General features: G+C 52.1%; 2 protein-coding genes across 10 annotated transcripts in view; one reads left to right on the plus strand and one right to left on the minus strand.

The window, feature by feature from the left end:
• LOC125621491 (uncharacterized) overlaps positions 1-7751 on the minus strand; it is a 49323-nt gene extending 41572 nt beyond the window's left edge. Inside the window, exons 1-5 of the mRNA XM_075119729.1 lie at positions 7466-7751; positions 6996-7084; positions 5872-5977; positions 4442-4555; positions 2825-4085 (exon numbers count right to left, since the gene is read on the minus strand). Of these exons, the coding sequence (XP_074975830.1) occupies positions 2825-4085; positions 4442-4555; positions 5872-5977; positions 6996-7084; positions 7466-7652 (1757 nt within the window). The 5' untranslated portion in view covers positions 7653-7751. The remainder of the gene's footprint in view (positions 1-2824; positions 4086-4441; positions 4556-5871; positions 5978-6995; positions 7085-7465) is intronic.
• Positions 1-23664, plus strand: part of LOC125621767 (uncharacterized) — a 38743-nt gene that overhangs the window by 8168 nt on the left and 6911 nt on the right. For 2 of the 9 annotated variants that reach the window (XM_075119449.1, XM_048819028.2), the window contains exons 3-4: positions 6276-6657; positions 23152-23272. In XM_075119449.1, coding sequence (XP_074975550.1) covers positions 23185-23272 — 88 coding nt within the window. In that variant the 5' untranslated portion in view covers positions 6276-6657; positions 23152-23184. Of the gene's footprint in view, positions 1-6275; positions 6658-7680; positions 8143-19032; positions 19275-23151; positions 23273-23664 lie in introns of those variants that run through there. The other 7 variants (XM_048819025.2, XM_048819022.2, XM_048819029.2 and 4 more) reach the window with 7 other exon arrangements.

The following is a 23664-nucleotide window of genomic DNA, read 5'->3' on the forward strand; positions in this document are numbered from 1 at the left end:
CCAAGCCAGCATTTCTCCAGCTTACTTATCAAAGTGTGCGGAGGGACTGTGTCAGAAGCCTTGCTGAAGTCCAGGTAAATTATGTCCACCACATTCCCGCATCCACCAAACCAGTTACTCTGTCAAAGAAGGAAATCAGGCTGGTTTGGCATGATTTGTTCTTAGTAAATCCATGCTGGCTCCTTGTGATTACCCCTTCATCCTCCAGGTATTTGCAAATTGAATGTTATACATTGCTCTATTACAGGGGTGGCCAAACTTACTGACCCTCCAAGACGCATATGACAATCCTCAGAAGTTCAAGAGCCAGGGCTTGACTGCCAAGGCTCGGGGCTTCAGCCTTGCAGGTAGGGGGATCTCAGTCCTCAGCCCTATGGGAGATGCCTGCCAGGGCTCAGGGCTGAAGCCCTGCTCCTGCTGAAGTTCCAAGCCCTAGCAGGCGTGCCCTGTGGGACTGAAGTCCCGAGACCTACCTTCCTGCTGGACAGAATCCTGAAGTGACGCATGGGGAGGGGGGCACACAGGGTCATGTGCCCCGCCCCCCCCCAGATTTTTGCCAGGATTTGCAGGCCCTGCTCAGTCACATGGTGCTGCCTGACCACCTCCTTGCATGGCAGCTGCTGGAGCTGGCAAGCTGGGAGCTGCGGCTGTGGGGAGAGACAGCGGCCAACATCTGGGAGCTGCAGGGAGAGCCATTGCTTTTGCTGCTGCCTCTCCTCGGGGAGCTAAAGCAGCGACCCCTTCCTGCAGCTCCCAGGTGTTTGCTGCTGCCTCTCCACGCGGAGCAAACACCTGGGAGCTGTAGGAGGGACTGCTGAGGATAAGAGGGGGTGTGCTTGGGGGGCATGACTCAAGCTGTTGCGGGGGGCAAACCTTTAAATTGTGCCCCCCCACACTGTTTTCAGCAGCCACCAGTCATCTCTGGCAGAAGCCCCTAGCCCTGCCAAAAGGCAGAAGCCCTAAGCTCCCCCGCAGTCTGGTAGGCAGAGATTGGGGGGTGGGGGGGCTCCGCGAGCTGCACCTGAACTGTAAAAGAGCCACATGGGGCTCGCGAGCCACAGTTTGGCCACCCCTGGTCTAGTAGCTTCCCAGGGATCAAAGTCAGACTGACTGGTCTGTAGTTCCCAGGCTCCTCCTTCCCAAATCCCCAGCTTGGCCGGTGACCCCAGGCAAGTTACTTCCCCATCTGTAACAGGGCAACAATGGCATTCACCTCCATCACTTTGAGACCTCTGGATGAATAGCCCTATAGAAGAACTCGGTATCATCATCAACTAGTGCTGCCCCAATCCCTCCAGTAGAGCAGTACTCTGTCCGCCAGCAGAGGCTCTAGCCCTGTGTTCCTTCTCCTGCAACTTCCTAATTCCCCACATAACCCATCTCCCCGCAGGCAGGGCCATCCCGAGCAGGGTGCGGGGCCCGGGACATAGCAAGTCGGCACTTATCTGCTGGGGGGTGCTCCCCGCAGCTCCTGCCCCACCCCGCCCTGCTTCTTCCCATCCCTGCTCCACCTCTTTCCACCCCTGACCCTTCCGGCCCCGCCTCTTCCCTATCCAGTTCCACCCCCTCCCCCAAGCGCGTTGCACCCTTGCGCCTCTCCCCTCCCCACCAGTGCCAGATGCTGCAAAACAGCTGATCGGCGGCAGGTGCTGATAGGGAGAGGGAAGCGCTGATCAGCAGGGCCCACCGATGGGCAGGAGCCACTGGGGGGAGGGGGAGGTTAGTAGGGGGGCTCCTCCTTCCCCCCCGCCCGCCGCTCGACTCCCTGTTCGCCTCCTGACCCCTTTTGCCCGCCTGCCTCACCTCCGTGCCGGGCACCCACCTCCTCACGAAGGGCGGGGCCCCCGGCAGTCGCCCCAATTGGCCATACCCTAGGGACGGATCTGCCTGCATGCTGGTGGCTGGAAGTTGAAGCTAGACAAATTCAGACGGGAAATAAGCACACATTTTAACAGTGCGAGTAATTCACCATCGGAACAACTTACCGAGGGTGATGGCGGAGTCTCCGTCACTGAAAATCTTTAAATCAAGATGGAATGTTTTTTCTGGTTCAAACGGGCACCATTCCAGGGAAGTCCTATGGCCTGTGTTACACAGGAGGTCAGACTAGATGATCACAATGGTCCCTTCTGGCCTCCGACTCTGGGAATAATCTTCAGCCACTGAGCACGTCCTCCCTAATTCCCCAGCACTCAAGAGGAGGGCTCTGTAATTCCCCCCACCCCGCTCCCCAGCACGCAGGGCTCCGTAATCCCACCCCTCCCAGACACACAGGGCTCCGTAATCCCACCCCTCCCAGACACACAGGGCTCCGTAATCCCACCCCTCCCAGACACACAGGGCTCCAGACAAGCTCCACCAGCTTCTCAAGAAAGCACAAGGAAGTTTCAGGGAGGGAACTTTTTTATTTACGTGGGACCGGAAGTGACCCGGACACGAAACCAGGAAACTAAACAAAGGTGTCCGGAGAGAAGGTCTCTGCTCCCCCAACCTCAGGGCGCTGAGCGGCCAGGTGCCGTGGGGAACAGAGGAGTCGTCCACTGCAGGGTGACGGAAGCACTGGTGGAAGTGGGGGAGGGGGTTCTTACTCCACCCTCCCCTGGAGGAGACGGGTGTGTGTGTCTCTCTCTCCAGCCTCCCCATCAGATCAGCAGGAGGCGCGGGGTCTCCAGACAGCTGGATCTGCAGCAGCAAAAGGCTCTATCTGACAGCCCAAGAGTCAGCTGCTGCCCATGTCCTGGCCCCAGAGAGGCTGGCGGGGGATCACTCCCGCTGGCTGGCCCTAGCCGCGGCACCAAGGGCGCCATGCCCCCCGTGGTGCAGCCTGCGGTGGGTGATCACATTGGAGCTCTGGCTGAAGCGTTTCCCGCAGTCGGGGCAGACGTAGGGTTTCTCGCCGGTGTGGGTCCGGCGGTGCTTGGTGAGGGAGGAGTTGACGTTGAAGCCTTTCCCGCAGTCCAGGCAGACGTAGGGCCGCTCCCCGGTGTGCACCCTCTGGTGGGTGGTGAGGTGGGCTCTCTGGCTGTACTGCCGGCCGCACTCCCCGCACCGGAAGGGCTTCTCTCCCGTGTGGATACGCCGGTGCCGCACCAAGTTGGAGACCACAGCGAAGCTCTTCCCGCAGTCGCCGCAGATGAAGGGGGTCTCCCCGGTGTGGCTCCGCCGGTGGGTGAGGAGGTAGGAGCTGGTGGCAAAGCCCTTCCCGCAGTCGGAGCACGTGTAGCGCTTTTCGCGCCGGGAGGCGCTCTGGTGCCGGGCCAGGTGGGGCCGGTCGCTGAAGCCCTTCCCGCAGTCGGCGCAGCTGTAGGGCCGCTCGCCGGTGTGGGTGCGCTGGTGGGCGATCAGCTTGGAGCTGATGGTGAAGCCCTTCCCGCAGTCGGGGCACTTGTAGGGCCGCTCCCCCGTGTGCAGCCGCTGGTGGGTCAGCAGGTTGGAGCTGCCGCTGAAGCGTTTCCCGCAGTCGCTGCAGGCGTAGGGCCGCTCCCCGGTGTGGATGCGCCGGTGCTTGATGAGGTCCGAGCTGACGTTGAAGCACTTCCCGCACTCCGGGCAGGCGTAGGGACGCTCGCCGGTGTGCAGCCGCCGGTGGGTGACCAGGTGGGAGCGCTGGCTGCAGAGCCGCCCGCAGTCGGGGCACTTGTAGGGCTTTTCGCCCGTGTGGCCCCGCTGGTGACGCACCAGGTTGGAGACCACGTTGAAGCGCTTCCCGCAGTCCCCGCAGGCGTAGGGTCTCTCTCCGGTGTGGATCCGCCGGTGGGTGACCAAGGCCGAGCTGTGCCCGAAGCCTTTCCCGCAGTCGGGACAGTTGTAGGGCTTCTCGCCGGCATGCCCACGCTGGTGCCGCAGGAGGTTGGAGAAGGCGCCAAAGGTTTTGCCGCAGTCGGCGCACGGGTGGGGTCTCTTGCCCCCGTGGGTCCTCTGATGGGCCAGGAAGTTGGACCGCCGACGGAAGCTCTTCCCGCAGTCTTTGCACGTGTTCAGTCTCTCCCTGGGGCGCGGGCCCTTGCGCAACAGGGAGTCTTTGCGGGTCCTGAATACTTCCCCAAGGCGAGTGGGGTGATCTGGACAAGAGTCAATTCCTTGCGCTGGGGAGAAAGGAAATCTCAGAGAGGGGAATGGCAAAGGGGAGAAAATAAACCAAAATAACTGCTGGGGAGACTGAAAAATCAGGAGTCAAGCCCTTCCCTTGAGGAGGAGCAATTCTATCTCTGCATCCCGCTGAACACTCAGCCCGGAGGGAGGTTCTGCCAGCTGTCGGTCAAGGTGGGTGGGAAGCCACGAGCGATGTCTGCCATGAGGATATGACCCCCGCTGCGGACAATCCTGACTGGGGCGGGGGGGGATGAGGCAGAACTGGGGGTGCTCATGGGGCCTTTGTGGGAATCCCGGCTGTCTCCTTCACTCACCGATGACGTCTGTGTCAGTTTCATGGATTCCTCACCTGGGCAGTCTCCTCTCGGGTTCTCCCTTTCCCTAGAGCCTTGGAGATCCGGGACCCACGGCTCTTCCTCTTGTTGCCGCTGGGAGACAGTGTCGGGTTTTGGAATCGGAGATCCTGTTCACAAGACAGCAGAGTGGCAAAGACCCTGGTTGGTTAAACTGTCCTAAAAATTTACGGCAAGAATGTTCTGGGATTTGGCTGGAGGGGGAACATTCATGGACCACGTTCATGGACCCCTTGGGGAAATCTCCCTCTGCCCCTTTGAAAGCCCAGGAGGTGGAGACAGGATTTAGATCATTCTATTTCCAAATCTCTTGTCCCATGGGAGGAGGCATGGAGGTTCTGGCCTCATCCCAGAAATCTTGGAGACCTAGGCCGATCCCAGAGCTGCAGCTGCACAAGGCACGTCAGGGACTATACAGTTTCATAGAATCATAGAATATCAGGGTTGGAAGGGACCTCTGAAGGTCATCTAGTCCAACCCCTGCTCGAAGCAGGACCAATTCCCAGTTAAATCATCCCAGCCAGAGCTTTGTCAAGCCTGACCTTAAAAACCTCTAAGGAAGGAGATTCTACCACCTCCCTAGGTAACGCATTCCAGTGTTTCACCACCCTCTTAGTGAAAAAGTTTTTCCTAATATCCAATCTAAACCTCCCCCACTGCAACTTGAGACCATTACTCCTCGTTCTGTCATCTGCTACCATTGAGAACAGTCTAGAGCCATCCTCTTTGGAACCCCCTTTCAGGTAGTTGAAAGCAGCTATCAAATCCCCCCTCATTCTTCTCTTCTGCAGGCTAAACAATCCCAGCTCCCTCAGCCTCTCCTCATAAGTCATGTGTTCTAGACCCCTAATCATTTTTGTTGCCCTTCGCTGGACTCTCTCCAATTTATCCACATCCTTCTTGTAGTGTGGGGCCCAAAACTGGACACAGTACTCCAGATGAGGCCTCACCAATGTCGAATAGAGGGGAACGATCACGTCCCTCGATCTGCTCGCTATACCCCTACTTATACATCCCAAAATGCCATTGGCCTTCTTGGCAACAAGGGCACACTGCTGACTCATATCCAGCTTCTCGTCCACTGTCACCCCTAGGTCATTTTCCGCAGAACTGCTGCCTAGCCATTCGGTCCCTAGTCTGTAGCGGTGCATTGGATTCTTCCATCCTAAGTGCAGGACCCCTGCACTTATCCTTATTGAACCTCATCAGATTTCTTTTGGCCCAATCCTCCAATTTGTCTAGGTCCTTCTGTATCCTATCCCTCCCCTCCAGCGTATCTACCACTCCTCCCAGTTTAGTATCATCCGCAAATTTGCTGAGAGTGCAATCCACACCATCCTCCAGATCATTTATGAAGATATTGAACAAAACCGGCCCCAGGACCGACCCTTTCTAACAAACGATGGGAAAACACACCCTCCCTTACCCTGTGAGGTCCCGTTCGCATGGTTCTCCTGCATGGCGTCCCTGTAGAGGGCCCTCTGACCGGGGTCAGTGAAGTACAAAGCCACCTCCTTGAAGGTCACCGGTCCCTGAAACAACAGGCATTCGCCACTCAGCACTTGCTGCCTCAGCCCCAATCCCACCAGCTCAGCCACTGGGGACCCAGACTGGTGTGTCTGCTCCATTCCCCAACACATTATGTCCTGACAGTTCCCATAACCCCCCCAGTTAGATTTGCATCCCAACTGGTCCCTCATTCCAGACTGCTCCATGCACACCTGCCCTGTCATCACACCCAGATTTGCCTCTTCCTTGCTGCTCCGGACATAAGAATGGCCATCCTGGGTCAGACCAATGGTCCGTCTAGCCCGGTCTTCTGTCTTCCAGCCAGTGCCAATGCCTCAGAGGGAATGAACAGAACAAGGCAACTATTGAGTGATCCATCCCCTGTCGTCCAGTCCCAGCTCCTGGCAATTGTTTTGCAATGTAAGGACAGTCAGATCAGAGAGCTGCGGCTGTGGAAAATGCTTCTGATGCTGCAAGATCAAATCCAGCCTTGTCTTGACCTGCCGGCTCTTCCGACTTCGTATACGCATGGCCGTCATCCCATCCGCATTACGGGAACAGCAGCGCAGAGAGACTACGTGGGAATCAGGGGTGTGGCCTAGTGGTTAGAACAGGGCAACACGGCTGCAAAGTTACATCACATCCCCGTCCTTCAGTTTCCTCATCAGTACAAGGTGGATAACAAGACCAGCCTAGCTCCCAGGTAGGTGAAAGCCTGGGGTGGAAGGAGGAGCTTTAATGTAATATTATTAGAGGGAGAGAGGCCAAATCAGAAACAGCTCCTTTGGTACGCACGCTCACAACCACAAAAAGTCACCCAAAGGTGCTGCTCCAAATGTGGCAGTTCTGGCCCCAGTTTGTCACAGGGTCAGGTCTCATTCCACCCAAGAGGGGAGATTCCTGCTTCCCAGTAACAGGCATGAACAGGGTCCATCACACCCCTTGTAAATAAAAATTCCCTGCCCCAACCCTACCCTGTGTATTTCCTGCCCCTCTCTCTACAGGACAAACCCACAGCAGCTCCCTGAGAAATCCCCCTACCTGAGCCGGCTCCGCTCCAGCCATTTCCCTGCCCTGGCCCGCAGGAGGACGGGATGATCCGGAGTGAAACGTGGATGTTGTTCTGCGGCCTGACAGGGGGGAAAGGGGAGTGGGGAGGTTTCAGATGGGACTTGAGTCCACTTCACGCCCCGATTCCCCCCCAGCTCCATCCCTGCAGAGGGACCTTCCAGATTCTGCTGCCCCTGCTCTCCCCCGTCTCCCTCCTGCCCCCTCTCCCCTCCCCTCGGCTGGGAGACTCGGTCCCTGGCCGGGTCCCGGCCCGTTCGCTCTCCCGGCGCTGGCCCGGCTCCTGCCGGCGCTCAGGGGGGCAGAGCCGGGGGGCGGGGGGGGGCAGCAGCAGCTCCGGGACTCGCAGACCCCCGGGAGCAGAGCTGGGGCGAGGAGGGGCCGTTGGTGCGGAGTCACTTTCCTGCCCGGCCCCGGCCCTTCCCCCGGGTCTCCCCCCTCACCTGCAGGCTCCGGCTCAGGGGCTGGTGTCGGCGGAGCCCGGGGCTGCCCCAGGGGCTGGTTCCACCCACCGCAGAAAGTCCCGCCCCCCGGCTGGCACAGAGCGGGGTTAATGCAGGTCGCTCCCCGCACAGACCCCGCTGGGGAGCAGCAGCGGCTCAGCCCGGGCTCACAAGCATCGAGTCCCATCCAGGAGCCGCAGAGCCTCTCCTCGCTCCCCCCAGCATCCACACCAGCCTCAGCTGCTCCAGCCCCTTCCTGTTCCCCTCAATACCAAGCCGAGCTGCAACACGCACTGGATGGAGCCGCCCTGGTCCAGGCTGGGGGGGCGAACTAATAACGACGCTGAGTGAGGCCCACCCAGCTCAGCGAGCCTCTCGCCGGGGGAGGCGGCTCTTTCTGCAGCTCAGTGACCCTCCAGCTCTTGCCTGGTCCAGCAAACCCCCAGCAGAGAGCAGAGAAAGCTCAGCCTGGTTCCTCGTCCTCGCTGCAGCCCCAGCTCCGGAGTCCTCTTGCCTACCTCGTGATGAGGGAAGGCGTGACCGAGAACTTCCCTTCTGCTGTATCACATGCCCAGTGAGGGGCCGTTAAGGGTTAATGGGATTTTATGAACCCAGTGTTGCCACAGGAAAAATCACGAGCTAAACCACAGGAAAATCACAAGATGGACTTAAAAAGGGTGAGGTTTTAAAAGGTCCCCCGAAGTTCCTTTTGTTTGCTTTCTACTTTTTGGAACCTTTAAGGAGTTCTGTTTTCCAGGTTTCTTTGGCATGGGTGTTGTTGTTTTGGTGTGGTTTAGAGGGCTTTTATGTTTGTTTGTTTTTAAAAGAAACATACCCCCTTTTCTAAGTGAAAGCAGAGATTTTCCCATGATCACAGGAGTCCAGGAGCTGGAACTTTAAAGAAAATCCCTAATATCACAAGAGTGGTGATTACAATCCACAGAGCTGGCATTTCTGTTATTTAGTATATATTTATTTATGAGCTCTGTTGCGGAAGCATCGAACACATGTACACAGACACAGAAACACACACAAAATCACTGTGTCCCTGGACTCTAAAGGGATAAAATCACCCTGAAGAAAGTAAAGGGTTTTTAGTAAGATTATTTAACTGTTTTCCTTTTAAAAACAAAACCAAAAAAACCTTTTTATTAAGGCAAAGTTACAATAAAAGGTTAACATACTACATTATTTATCCCGTCTGTATTAAAAGAACCTGGCTGAAACCAGAATCTTTCCTTTGTTTTTAACAACTATTTTATAATGTTGCCAATTCCCACAATTGCATCATGAGGTTTGCAATCTTTGGTGCATTTCCGAAAGCCCCAGCTCCTGAATTCATGTTATTCCACGAAAGTCTCAGCTTTCAGTTATAAAAATACAGGAACACAGGACTGGAAGGGCCATTCTGGGCTAGTGAGAAATCCAGTCCCCCTGCTCTTGCAGGCAATCCCATCATATAATCCCATTCATGAATTTATCAAGCTCCATTTTAGTATTAATTAGGTTGTTTGCCCCCACTATGACTATTGAGAGGCTGTTCCAGAACTTCACTTCTCTGATGGTTAGAAACCTTCCAATTTCCAACATAGATTTATTCACGGCTGCTTAGTTTCTTGGCCTGTTGGTTGCAGAGGAAAGCTTGTAAATTTGACCTGATTGTTTCATAAAAGTTCAAAATGTAGAAGGCAAATTTAAAAAGCCATCATCTATCTAATCGATCTAATCTATCTATCTATCTATCTATCTCATGATCTGCAAGGTAATCTCATGATCTTGGGAGGGACCTGACTCATGGGTTTTGAAGATTTGCGGTTTGTTGTGCTTTATTCAAATCCAGTGAAAACTGAACATTTGGGAGAAAACGTGTCTTTGTTAGCGGTCCGACACTCTGCTTCTTCAGTGAATATGTGAGAGCTCACAGTTCAAATGTCTCAGGCCTCCAACTGCCAGCAAAGCTCAGGGCGTCTGATTCAGATGTCCTGATATTGCCCAGTTCAGAAAAAGCAGGGGAGGTGGATTTTTAAAATTGAGGTTTCCTTTATACATCATTTTAAATAAAAGCACAAACTCAATGTTAAAACATCCCTTTGCAGGTGACTTTGAATAGTGAGGATCAGCGTGCGAGCAGTGACTGAGAAACGCAGGACGGGTAGCACAGACTCTCCATGTGTGTGGGTAGAAAGGCGAATGAGACACCAAGAAGCATCGTCGCCCTCTGGTGTGAACCCCATCCTCCAGCCACCCAGTGTGGGTCCCTCATAGGTCCTTGGGGTTAGCCCCATGCCCCAGCAGCACCCTGACATGATCCCCCATCATGTCCCCTGTCATAAATATAAAGGGAAGGGTAACCACCTTTCTGTATACAGCAGCTCCTTCATTTTGTGAATAGCTGAAACTATTTGTGTCACATCTGTAAATAGTTTCAGGTATTTTTCACTGAATAAGTTATTTGTCCCCCCAAAAATTTGCCCAGCTCTACACAGGACACGTTAGCCTCTGCAGAGCCAATTATTAACATTGCAATAGCACCCAAATTGACATAGATGCTCCATTGTGCTAGGCACGGAGAGAGCCAGCCCCTGGCCCAAAGAGCTCATGATCTAAATAAAACAGATACAGAGAGGACAGCCTATAAATCTTCATTGCACAGCTAAGACAAAGAGAGGATGTGACTTGACCAAGGTCATGCAGGAGACCAGTGGCAGGGATGGGAATAACACCCAGGTGCTCTGAGTTCCAGCCTAGTGCCCACCCCACTAGGCCAGTACTTCTTAACTAATATGCTGTGATTACAGCTGTGTGAAGAATGGGTTTTTTCAGTTTGCAAGCACAGTAGAACCTCAGAGTTAGGAACACCAGAGTTAGGAACTGACCGGTGATCCACACGCCCCATTTGGAACCGCAAGTACACAATCAAGCAGCAGCAGAGACCTAAATAAACAAATAAAGCAAGTACAGTACAGTAAGGCTGGTATGTCCGGCTATGGTTGGGTTAGATTTCCAAGTATGTGACAGCTGGATGGAATGACCGGTTTTCCCCAGAGGCCTCCTTCAGTCTCCTGATCTCTGACAGCTCTCACCTGCCCCCTGACTCATCAGGTCTCTCACACCTTTAACACCCACATGGCCTCTCTTAAGCCTGATGAGGGGTCCTCTCGATCCATGGCCCAGGACAGTCACTGTCGTTCCTTCCAGCTGTCACATACTTGGGAGTCAACCTTGATCATAGCTGGACATACCGGCTTCACCCGGAACACCTGGAAATGAAGATCTCTTCCTGTACTGCCTCTTCGTACACCTGTATTGGACCTGGTGTTTGTTCCAGTTGAATACAGCTTTGCAGTCTGGGGGGAGCGCAGCTTCACAACACAGAGCTGAATTGGGCCTCTCGTGTTCTCAGCGTACTCCTGCATACGAGAGAGAGGAGTCCCCTGATGAGTCACACGGGCCCCCACTCCCTCAAAGGCCAGCATCACCCTGTGTCCGGGTTGCCAACCTGAAAAGGTTGAGAAACACTGGTCTAGACCATGCTGCCACCATGATTGAATTCCAGGTCCCATTATTAGGCTTGTTTGAATTCCAGAGCATTAAAATAAACTACCCTGATTAGAAATGTCGACTTTTAGTTGAAAGTTTCTAACTCAAGAATGGTTTGTTGCCTCCACTTCCGACTTGCCACATGGTCGGCTCTCCCTGAAAACCTTAATTCCAGGCCTAATTGTGAGAAACCGGGCTGCAATTAAGCAAGTCGATGAGTAATTTTTGGGAGGTGTTGTTCAGAGGAAGGTTGGGCTAGCATGATGATACTGAGACTGGGGCTTACAAGCCACAAGTGGCTCTTTAATGTGTTTCCGGCAACTCTTTGCAGCACATGATAGTAAAACACTGTGTGATTTAATTATTAACCGATCTAAGTTATTAACCAATCAGGACACTTTTACAATAGAACTTCAGAGCTCCAAACACCCCAGGGACAGAGGTTGGTTGTAACTCTGAACAAAATGTTATGGTGGTTCTTTCAAAAGTTTACAACTGAACATTGACTTGACAGCTTTGAAAATTTACTGTGCAAAAGAAAAATGCTGCTTTCCCTTTATTTTTTTAGTAGTTTACATTTAACACAGTACTGTACTGTATTTGCTTTATTTTTGTCTTTTCTCCACTGCTGCCTGACTGAGTACTTCTGGTTCCAAATGAGGTGTGTGGTTGACTGGTCAGTCTGTAACTCTGGTGTTCGTAACTCTGAGTTCTACTGTACTCTGTTATGAACCAATTAAGTTATTAAACATGCACTACGTTATTATTATTTCAGTTACTATTATAATAACTTATAATAATAAGTTATTATTTCACCAGGAGGGTGGTGAAGCACTGGAATGGGTTACCTAGGGAGGTGGTGGAATCTCCTTCCTTAGAGGTTTTTAAGGCCTGTCTTGACAAAGCCCTGGCTGGGATGATTTAGTGGGTGTTGGTCCTGCTTTGAGCAGGGGGTTGGACTAGATGACCTCCTGAGGTCTCTTCCAACCCTGATATTCTATGATTCTATGATTAACCAGTCAGGATACTTTTACTATGATCATGTGTTTCCTTGCTCATGAAGAGCGGATGTAGGGCTGAATAAGCATGGTTTAAATAACGTTAAGATTTCTGTCACTACAGCTGTAGTTGATAAAATAATAAGGCTTGATCAGTCATTTTACTGTGAGAATTAGACAGATAGATAGATAGAAAACTAAATATTTCCCCTGTCATACTGTTTAAACCTGAATATAAAGTACTATAGTAAATGAAACAATGAATTCACACTGCTGTGTCTCTTTTGAGTAATGCTGATCACTAATTTGGCTCCTGACTCACTGAGGTCTGAGCATCACTGAGCTAGCGGTTGGGGCACTGGACTGGGTCCCAAGGTACCTGTGCTCATGTTTTGACTTTGTCATATTCTTCTTGTGTGACTTTAGGCAGGAAGTTCTCAAAGTCCCCTATGGGAGACAACAAGCTGAATTCCACTGGGAACTGAGGCCTATTGATTTCAATAGGAGTTAGGCACCTAAGTACAACAGAACCTCAGAGTTCCGAACACCTCGGGAACAGAGGTTGTTCGTAACTCTGAACAAAACGTTATGGTGGTTCTTTCAAAAGTTTACAGCTGCACATTGACTTAATACAGCTTTGAAACTTTACTATGCAGAAGGAAAATGCAGCTTTTAACCATCTTAATTTAAACAAAACAAGTCCAGAAACAGTTTCCTTATCTTGTCAAATCTTTTTGTTTAAACTTTCCCTTTTTTTTTTAGTAGTTTACGTTTAACACAGCACTGTACTGTATTTGCTTTTTTGTTGTTGTTTTTTGTCTCTGCTGCTGCCTGATTGCGTACTTCCGGTTCCAAATGGGGTGTGTGGTTGACTGCTCAGTCTGGAACTCTGGTGTTTGTAACTGTGAGGTTCTCTTGTACCTTTGAAGAGCTGGAACTCAGTTCCCAGCTCCTTTAATCTTCTTTGAATACATGGCATGTAGTTTCTATGGGTCTCAGTTCCCATCTGTAAAACAGGGATGGTCCTTGTTCTTTTGTCTACTTAGATTGTAAGCTGCGTAGGGCAGGGACTATCTCTTGGTCTCTGTGTGTACAGCGCCTGGTGCAATGAGGCCTTGGTCTCAAGTGGTGCTACTGAAATATAAGTATAGTTTAGCCTGGATTCACTGATCCGCCCTCTGTGAGTATAGAAGCGAAATCCTCATGCTTTTACAAACTCAGCTACTACTGTGGCTAGATTCAGGTGTTTAGGTCTCACTGACTATGAGAATTAGCTTTGACTGATCTATTTATTTTTTAAATAAACGGAATAAGCAGCACATGTGGTGAGAGTGAGAGATTTCAGAGTGGCTCCTCTTTATTGGGTGCGAAGTGACTTCCTGATCCTTTTGCCCCTTTGCTGCAAGCGCAAAGAAATCGCATTGCACTGCGCAGGAATTGCCGCACTGGGTCAGACTCGTGGTCTGTCGATTTCCGTCTGCATCAATGGCCAGATACTTCACGGGAAGGGGCACATGATTCAAAGCCTTAGGCCTTCTATACACACTCAGAAGTTGTACCGCTTTAGCTATACTGGTGCAGTTAAACCAGAACAACCTCCCTAGCCTGGAGGCAGTAATACCAATATACAAGTGCCTATGCTGTTATAGCTTATTCCCATATGAGAAGGGGAATAAGCTATACTGGAATAAGCACTTTTGTGCTGATATAACTGCCTACACACTAGGGATTTTACCAATACAGTAAAACCTGAGTTACGAACACCTCGGGAATGGGGGTTGTTCGTAACTCTGAACATAACGTTATGGTTCTTTCAAAAGTTTACAACTGAACATTGACTTAATACAGTTTTGAAACTTTACTGTGCAGAAGAAAAATGCTGCTTTCTCTTTTTATTTTAGTAGTTTACATTTAACACAGTACGGTCCTGTATTTGCTTTTTTTTTGGTCTCTGGCTGCGTACTTCCGGTTCCCAATGAGGTGTGTGGTTGACTGGTCAGTTCATAAGTCTGGTGTTTGTAACTCTGAGGTTTTCCTGTATAACTATTTCAGTAAAAAAAAAAAAATACTAAATCAGAGGATAGACCTTACCTAAATAGATCACTTCATCCAGGCAGCCTGACTGTTGTTTGTTTAATCCAGTGGTCTTCAAACGGTGGGGTGCGCCCCACTAGGGGGGCACAGAGGAACATTTGGGAGGGCACAGCAGGGCCCAGGCCAGACCCCACGGGGGAGGGGGGCAGGAAGGGAACACCACTCAGCCCCATACTGCCTTCAGCCCCGACCCCAGGTGTAGTTCCAGCGTTGGCCCTGACTACGGCTCTACTCCTGGCCACGGCTCCTGACCACTGTTCTGGCCTGGCTGCAGCTCAGTTACTGGGCCCAGCTCTTGACTGACAGGGGGGCGCAGACTGGGTAAGGTGGGGGCATGACTGAAAAAGTTTTGGGACTACTGCTTTAATCCATGCACAGTGCTTAGATCTCATGGTGATAAACTCTGTCAGTCCCTAATACAGCCAAACACAAACGCAGAGTAGTCCCATTAATGTCAATTGAGATTTCTCGCATGCTTAAACTTCAGTGTTTGTTGAATTGGGGCCTAAGTGCTTTTCACATTGTTTCATCTCACAGACAATCTTAAAGGCAGGAGGAGAACTAAAATATTTAATAGGTTGCTTTGCTCTGGACACAATTTTTCATTACTGAAGCTGGCAAATAAACTTGATAGTGGTTAGGCTGCTGGAATGCTAAGAACACTGCTGATCACGCTGACCAACATTGTACCATTGTTTCCTTGTACTCCCAGGTCTGTCTTTCTGTATCCATCTGTTGTCTCTTGTCTTAAACTGAGATTGTATACTCTTTGTTTCCTGTTCTGTGTTTGTACAGCACCTGGCACAAATGGCCCTTGACTGGGGCTCCTAGGCACTACAGTAATACAAATAAATAATAGTAATTAGAAAAGAAAAAAGTGAAGAATACAGTCTGTGATGACCCAGTGCCATTTATTCATTGTTTTCAGTGACTGGAGCAAAGAAAGATACTGCGTGTAGGTGTAGTTCTTTCATCAGTGGGTGATTTCTGTGTCCACTGTACACTTAGGACAGATTCTGCTACACATATTCATATTGAATAGTATGTGGGAAACATAGGAATTGCCAGACTGGGTCAGTTCCCAGTCAGTTCTCTGACTGTTCCAGAAGATGACAGAGCTTTGCTATAGCAGATGTGGGATAACCTGCCCCCAGACAGATCTCATCCTGGCATCTAATATGAGACTCCTTCTGCCCCACAACAGAAGATGTTTACAAGCAGGAATCAGGCTCACAGATTTTTAATTTTAAAATAAGTGGGACTGAGACATTGCCAGACTATGAAATTAAAGGAGCAAGTGGCGCTGAGCAATCTAATAATGGCTTAAAAACATCCAACTTGCATATTTTCCCAGTGGCTTTAAAATTGTTGTGGAATTAATCTGCCAGGAAAAATGTACTATCCACAGTCAATCTATCATCCTTAGGGATAGGCCAAACTCTGATACCCTTGCTGTGAATAGTATTTCACTCCCTGATTAATTAATGCCATTGATTTTGAAAAAAAACAATTTTGAGATTGTTTACTCTAGAAAGTAGATGACTGTAAGGGGACATAATTGTCCTAACAGCTAGGTGCCATATTCATAGAGCAGGATCCTCTTGTACTAGTTGCTGTACAAGCATACAGTTAAAAGCTGATCTTGAATCCAGGCCCACAGGGTTTTCGGGAAACAGCTCTGGGATGTTTCACCAGTGCTACTCAGACCTCAGAAATATATATATATATTTCTCAAAGCAAATAAATTAATAACTTGGTGCAAGTTGCTAACTTAATTGGTTAATTACATAGTAAAAGCATCCAGATTGATTAATAACTTAGATTGGTTAATAATTAAATCACACAGTGTTTTAATATTGTGTGCTGCAAAGAGCCAGAGGAGACATATTACAGTTTTATCACTGTGCTACACCAACACACTGGGATTGGGAACTCACAGATTTGTGTGGGCCAGCTGCCAGGGTTCTATGACCCACTTCCTGATTGGCCACATAGTCTTGGCCCTGATTGCCTGGCGACTCTATATAAATTTCCTGTTTTGCTACTAGCCTTGTCTGTGTAACAGGTCATTGCCTTGCTAGTTGCTACTTGGCCTCACCTGACTCTGCCTCACTGCCTCACCCTTGCTGTGCCTTCCCCTTGGATTGGATCTCACCGTGATCAGACTTCTTGTATGAACTCTGATCAGGACTCCCTTTTGCCCTGCCTTACTCCCGGACATTACCCACAGAACAAAAAGACCGTCCCTGCCTTAAGCGTCTTAGAAACTTAGTATGAAACAAGAGACATCAGATGGGTATGGACACGGGCACCGAAATACAATTGTCCTGGGGGGTGCTCAACCCCCACTCCACCCTTTCCCCCAATGCCCCACGCCCACCCCACCTTTTCCTGCCCCTGCTCTGTCCTCGATCTGCCCCCACTCCATTCTTTTCTTCCCCCAATGCCCCACCCCACCTCTTCCCATCCCTGCTCTGCTTCTGCCCCATCTCTTCCCGCACCCTCCCCTGAACACCCCCCATCCCGAGACACTATTGGTCAGCGTGATAGACAATGGTCTCTACAGTTCAGAAAAAGACCAAAACATGGTTGAGGTTTGAGGGTTTTTTTACATCCCAGCAAAGCAAAGTTTTGAGAAGGGATTTGAAAGTGGATAATCAGATAGCAGTGCAGGAATTTCTGTTCTTCCTGTCTTGTAGCAAAGGAAGAAAGCGGGATCGCTTGACGATTACCTGTTCTGTTCATTCCCTCTGAAGCACCTGCCATTAGCCACTGTTAGAGGAAAGGATACTGGGCGAGATAGACCATTGGTCTGACCCAGTAGAGCCATTCTAATGAACAAGGGGACATGCAATGAAATGAAAAGGTGGGAAAATTCAAAACCAATAAGGAAATACTTTTTTGTGCCACCTGCAATTAGCCTGCGGAACTCATTGCTACAGGAAGTTGTTGAGGACAAGAACACAGCAGGATTTATATGGCGAACAAGAATATCCAGAACTGTTTCAATGAACACCACCACATTCTGTCAGGGATAGTAAACCTCATGCTTCAAGGTTTAACCCAATCTCTAAAGTGCTACTGCTGATGTAAATGACAACACAAGGGGAAAAGCCTCGGGTGTGTGTGAGGGAGTGGAGAATTCTGATTTGGGTTCTAAGTGTAAATGAGGACAACAAGGTCAAGACAGAGGAGAATTAGCCTCACAAGGGGCTGGCGCCGTTTAGCCTGAAAAGATAACAACAGCCTGCATCTTTACATTTATTTCAGTGGGACAGCAATTGGAGTAAACAAGAGCATAATCCAGCCATGGCTTTTCAGATGTTTTGTCTCACAAAAGGGTTGGGAAGGAGATTCTAAACATATTAAATAAACCGTTAAAAGCCTAATTTAGTTAGGAAGGAAAGAAAGGCTCAGTGGTTTGGGTTGCCAGCCTTACATTTGGGTCATATGGGTTCAATTCACTCTTTGTCTACTGACTGAGGCTACGTCCACACTACAGACTTTTCAATGGCGCTGTGCCGCTATAAGGTCTCCTGTGTTGAGTTCTCCTGTTGGCTAATTAAACCACCCTTAATAAGCAACGATAGCTCTGTCAGCGGGAGCGGACATAAAAAAAGGTGCCAGCCACTTGTACTCACCCGGCGGTGCTCCGGGTCTTTGGTGGCACTTCAGCGGCAGGTCCTTCACTCGCTCCGGGTCTTCGGCAGCACTGAAGGGCCAGCCACCGAAATGCCATCGAATACCCAGAGCGAGTGAAGGACCCGCCGCTGAAATGCCACTGAAGACCCGGAGCGAGTGAAGGACCCGCTGCTGAAATGCCGCTGAAGACCCGGAGCGCTGCCGGGTGAGTAAAAATTAAAAAGGCACCAAAAAATTAAAAAGGTGCCATTTGTGCTCAGTGTGAGAGTGGCCACTGCCCTGCTCCCCCCCAGCTACACTACTGGTTCAGGGGTTGTTTTTTCCCCACACCCTGGAGTGACAAAAGTTTTAGTCACAAAAATGCCAATGTAAACATAGCTTAAGTTCCAAAGCTTGTCTCTCACCAGCAGAAGTTGGCCCAATAACAGATATTACCTCACCCCACCTTGTCTCGCTCATCATTGGAATTGGAAAAGGTTCAGAAAAGGGCAACAAAAATTATTAGGGATATGGAACAGCTTCCATATGAGGAGAGATTAATAAGACTGGGACTTTTCAGTTTGGAAAAGAGACAACTAAGGGGGGATATGATTGAGGTCTATAAAATCATGACTGGTGTGGAGAAAGTAAATAAGGAGTGTTATTTACTCCTCATAACACAAGAACTAGGGGTCACCAAATGAAATTACTAGGCAGCAGGTTTAAAACAAATAATAGGAAGTATTTCTTCACACAACGCACAGTCAACCTGTGGAACTCCTTGCCGGAGGATGTTGTGAAGGCCAAGACTATAACAAGGTTCAAAAAGAACTAAATAAGTTCATGGAGGGTAGGTCCATCAATGGCTATTTGCCAGGATGAACAGGGATAGAGTCCCTAGCCTCCGTTTGCCAGAAGCTGGGAATGGGATCACTGGATGATTACCTGTTCTGTTCATTCCCTCTGGGGCACCTGGCATTGGCCACTGTTGGAAGACAGGCTACTGGGCTAGATGGGCCGTTGGTCTGAGCCAGTAGGGCCCTTATGTTTTTATCCCAGGTCACTTAGGCTCTTTGTGCCTCGTTTCCCAGCTGTAGCATGGGGGTAGCCTGCGTCCCAGCACCGCTGGGAGGAGGATGCCTGGCTAGGTGAAAGCCCATGTGGCACTGGATCCCATGGTGCTGTGGGCTGCAGCTAGAGACGCACCTGGAAAGAGCATGAGGTTCTGCCAGGGAGCGGAGGGGCTGGGGAAAGCGGAGTCTGTCTCGGCGGCCTCTAGAGGGCTCTGGCTCGGGGAGGGGAGGCTGCGCCCTGTGTTTCCACCGGCCCGGATACCGGGGTTTGGTTTCCGGAGCGAGACAGGGTGACTGGTAGTGGCGGCGGGCGCCAGCTCCATTGTGACTCGAGATCCCAGACTGAGCCGCTGCTGCGGAGCGTCGGAGACCTGCATTAACCCCGCTCGGGGCCCAGCCGGGGGGACTTTCTGCGGTGGGTGGAACCAGCCCCTGGGCAGCCCCGGCCTCTGCCGACGCCAGCCCCTGAGCCGGAGCCTGCAGGTGAGGGGGGAGACCCGGGGGAAGGGCCGGGGCCGGGCGGGAAAGTGACTCCGCACCAACGGCCCCTCCTCGCCCCAGCTCTGCTCCCGGGGGGGTCTGCGAGTCCCGGAGCTGCTGCCCTCCCTGACCCCCCCGGCTCTGCCCCCCCGAGCGCCGGCAGGAGCCGAGCCAGCGCCGGGAGAGCGACCGCCCCAGGACCGGGCCAAGGACCGAGTCTCCCAGCCCGAGGGGAGGGGAGAGGGGGCAGGAGGGAGACAGGGGCAGAGGCTGGCAGGGGCAGCAGGAGCAATCAGTGGGGAGGGAGGTTATTATGGGCTCCCAAAGGGGCCCAGTGTTGCGCCCGGTCTCTGGGTGACGAGTCTTGCCAGTGACGCCTGCTTAGAAGATTCCCCTTTGGGGGGTCCCCCCAGGTCTCGAACCAGTGCTGGGGGTTCCCCACATCTCCCCAAACAAAGGGGGGTGGGGATGAGCCCAGAGCACCTCTGGGGACCAGGGTATTGCAGGGAGTCAGAGGCCACTGAGGAGGGGACAGCCCGTAGCGCCCTAGGTAACGTGTGGGGAGTCTGGGGTAATTGGGGCAGCAGGTTGTTGTGGGTGTAGGGGGATGTGGGTGTAGGGGGATCCTGAGGCAGGCTAGGGTGGGCCTTGTAGGAATCTGGGGAGGGCTGTAGGGAAGTTGGGGCAGCCTCCCCCCCATTTTATCCCTTCCTCCACCAGCCTCCCTAATTCTGTCCAGTCACCTTTCAGTCACTCCCCCACCTTCTGTCCCCATGGCCAGGTTATAGACCCTCCTATTCAGCCCCCTGCTTGTTATCACCCTCCCGCAGGCTGCTGTTGGGTTCGGAGGGAGCAGAGAGCCCCCCTGGCTGCCTAACCCAGCACCATACAACACCCCCCCACACACACATGCCACTTCTGCCGGGGAGCAGGGCAGGACCGAAGTGCCAGTCATGAAAGTGTCACACTGGGAAGCCCCGGGAGCCAAACCTGCCCAGACCCATTTACTGCAGCGTTCCTGGGCAGATTCACTTTGTCATGAACAAGGTGAGGAGCAGAGAGAGAGGAAAAGCCAGTTCTGCCTTGTCCCTGCGCTGTTCTGCCTGTGCTCAAGGGGAATCCCACAAAACAGGCGGCTTCTTGGGTTCTGCTCTTTTCTAACACATGGGTAAGAGACTCTGTTCCTGGCAGGGTTTAAAATGTTTGGGTGGCTTTAGTGCTGATGGGAGAGGCCGGGTCTGCTAAAGTGACACAGGGGGCTCGTCTACACTTGAAGCGCTGCAGCGGGGCAGCTGCTCAGGGCGTCTGGTGAAGATGCTCTAAGCTGACGGGAGACAGCTGTCCCGTCAGCATAATAAAACCATCTCCACAAGAGGCAGTAGCTATGCTGGCAGGAAAAGCTCTCCCACCCAGATAGCGCTGTCCACACCGGAGCTTAGGGCAGTGTAATTTACATTGTTCAAGGGGCATGGCTTATTCACCCCCCCTGCCCGAGCGACATATGTTACACCGACATAACCTGTCGTGTAGACAAGCCCTCAGCGTTTTCCCAGCAAGGCAGAGCCCATAGGTCCTGGAACAATTTGTACAGTGGGGGTGCTGAAAGCCATTAAACAAAACTGTAAACCCTTTAAATGATGGAAATGACTTCAAACCAAGCACCCCCAGCACCCCTAGTTTCAGCACCTATGACAGAGCCTAGTGCAGAGGTGGGCAAACTACGGGCCACATCCGGCCCGCGGGACCGTCCTGCCCTGCCGCTGAGCTCCCCCTGAGCTGTAAGCTCCTGCTGCTCTGAGCAGCATGGTAAGGGGAAGGGGGGGGGGGGTTGGATAAGGGACAGGGGGTCCCAGAGGCAGTCAGGGGACAGGGAGCAGTTGGATAGGGGGTGGGGTCCTGGGGAGCAGGTGGGGGTGTGGATAGGGGTCAGGGCAGTCAGGGGACAGGAAGCAGGGGGCAGTTAGATAGGCATGGTAGTCCCAGGGGGCCTGTCAGGGGGCGGGGGTATAGATAAGGGTCGGGGAAATCAAGGGACAGGGAGCAGGGGGGTTGGATAGGGGATGCGGTTCCAGGGGGCGGTTAGGGGCGGGGGGTCCCGGGAGGGGGCGGTCATGGGACAAGGAGTGGGTGGGGGGGTTGGATGGGTCGGAGGTTCTGAGGGGGACAGTCAGGGAGCGGGAACTGGGAGGGGGCAGGTAGGAGGCCGCGGCCATGCTGTTTGGGGAGGCATAGCCTTCCCTACCCGGCCCTTCATACAGTTTCGCAACCCCGATGTAGCCCTCGGGCCAAAAAAGTTTGCCCACCCCGGTCTAGTGTCTGTCTGCAAGGAAAAAGCCTAGGGGGCGAAGTGGACTCAAGTGCCTTCTGAAACCTCCCCAGTCGCCCTTCTCAGCCTGACCGGCTGCAGCATAATGGCCCCGTTTCGCTCCAGATCCTCCCAGCCCTCCTGGGGCATGGAGCAAGTTCTGTTCAGCTCAGTGAGGGTATTTTTAGCTTGCTGCTGGAGGAGGAAAAGGACAGTAAATGCACCAGGGGAAGGAAGGGAGGAAAGGGCATGACAAGCCTGATGCGACTTGTGTGACTCCGGGTCTGAGTTTTGGGAACGGGCCTGTTGGGGAGGTTGTAGACATTAACCTGTCAAAGGAATAAACCCTGGAATACCTGGGACTCAGCCCTTTCCTCTGTATGGCAGGGAGTTCTCAGGGTACATCCACACTTAAATACTACAGTGACACCGCTGCAGCTCCACCGCTGTAGGGCTTCCGTGTAGATGCTCACTACAGCAATGGGAGGGGTTCTCCCGTCACTGTAGCTAATCCACATCCATGGACCTAACGCTGTCTAGGTTAGGTTAGCTTGGCTTCACTACATCTCTCAAGGGTGTGTATTTTTCACACCTCTGACCAACATAGTTAGACCGATGTAAGTTTTCAGTTTAGACCAGCCCTGAGGGTCCCAAACACGGGACTGATCAGCAGCTACGGAGCTGGGGCGGCCAAAGAGAGGAAAGTGCAGGGTGAGGCAGCGTGGTGTTGGCTGATGTGCATGGGAGGTGGGTCTGCAATGAACAGGGACAAAGGGCCACCGTCTAGGCCCGAGCGAAAGGACTGGCTCTGTCCATGCAAAGGCCGCGGCAGATTCATCCCCTGGTATACCTGCATGAAGCCAGGCCTGTTCTCTGAGGGACGTTGTCACGGTGTTACCATCTCCAAACGCCCCCTCATGGCACGGCCCTGCAGGCACCCCACCATCTGGTTCCCCTTCTCAGACTCCACCGCATGTTCTCCTGTATCCAATATTACCCCTACCCTTTATTATCCCACACGGTACAAAATAGCCCCAAACACAGTCCATTCCCCCCGGTACACACAACTCCTTCGACGCAGTTGAACGACACACCTCATACCCCGCTCCCTGCTCAGGCATCTCTCACCTGCCCCTCCTGCCTCTTTCAGCCTCTTCTCAGCTGTCTCTCACCTGCCCCTTCCCTGAGTCTTTCTCCCTGTTCCTAGAAAGAGCCAGCAAACCTTTCTAATTCTCTGCAGCTTCCCCCCTGCACCTCAGCAGGGCTCTTCCTTGGGAGCCCTTCCCTGAGAGCAGATGTCCTGCTCCCGGGTCTCCATAGATTAGCCCCAATGGGACACACCTGTGCTGCTAGGGTGACCAGATAGCAAGAGTGAAAAATTGGGACTCATTTTTTCAGGGAGCAGGGAGGGTAGCTGCGTATATAAGACAAAGCCCCTGCTATCGGGAGGTCTGGCCACTCCTGGTATAGGGGTGCTGGATCCACTTCTTTTCCAAGGAGCCAGACACTCGGTGACAGGTGCAACATATGGGAGACGGGCCGCTGGTACTGAGCAGGGGGCGTTTGTCGTTACAGTCACTGGTGACGTTAGAGGAGGTGACTTTCACCATGGAGCCCTGGGTGATGCTGGATCCGCGGCAGAGAGCCCTGTACCGGGACGTCATGCAGGAAAGCTATGAGACCCTGATGTCCCTGGGTGAGGAACTCTTTTCATCTCTCCCTTCTCTTCTCTCCAACTTAAATCCACTCCTTCCCACCCACCCGCCCTGCTTTCCCCTCTCCATGAAGATGGGACAGAGCGGAGAAGAAAGGCAGGGAGCTGCAGCCTAGGAAGCCAGATGTGAGGGAGCAGGTGTCATTCCTGTGTGGCTAGAAAGCCCCACGGGAATCCTTGATACTGATTGAGTATTAAACGTTTCATGAATCCTAAGCAAATTGCCACAGAGAACTATGCTTTGCCGATAGTGAAGAGAAGACTGAGGAGCTGTCGTAGGATTAAGGAGCAGCAGGGGCTGGATAAGTGGAAAGGACACAGGGCTAGAGGTGGTCAACTGTTCTCAAACCAGATGTTTTTTGTTAGGAAGAGAC

This window comes from Caretta caretta, chromosome 14 (assembly GCF_965140235.1).
Source record: "Caretta caretta isolate rCarCar2 chromosome 14, rCarCar1.hap1, whole genome shotgun sequence".
NCBI lineage: Eukaryota > Metazoa > Chordata > Testudines > Cheloniidae > Caretta > Caretta caretta.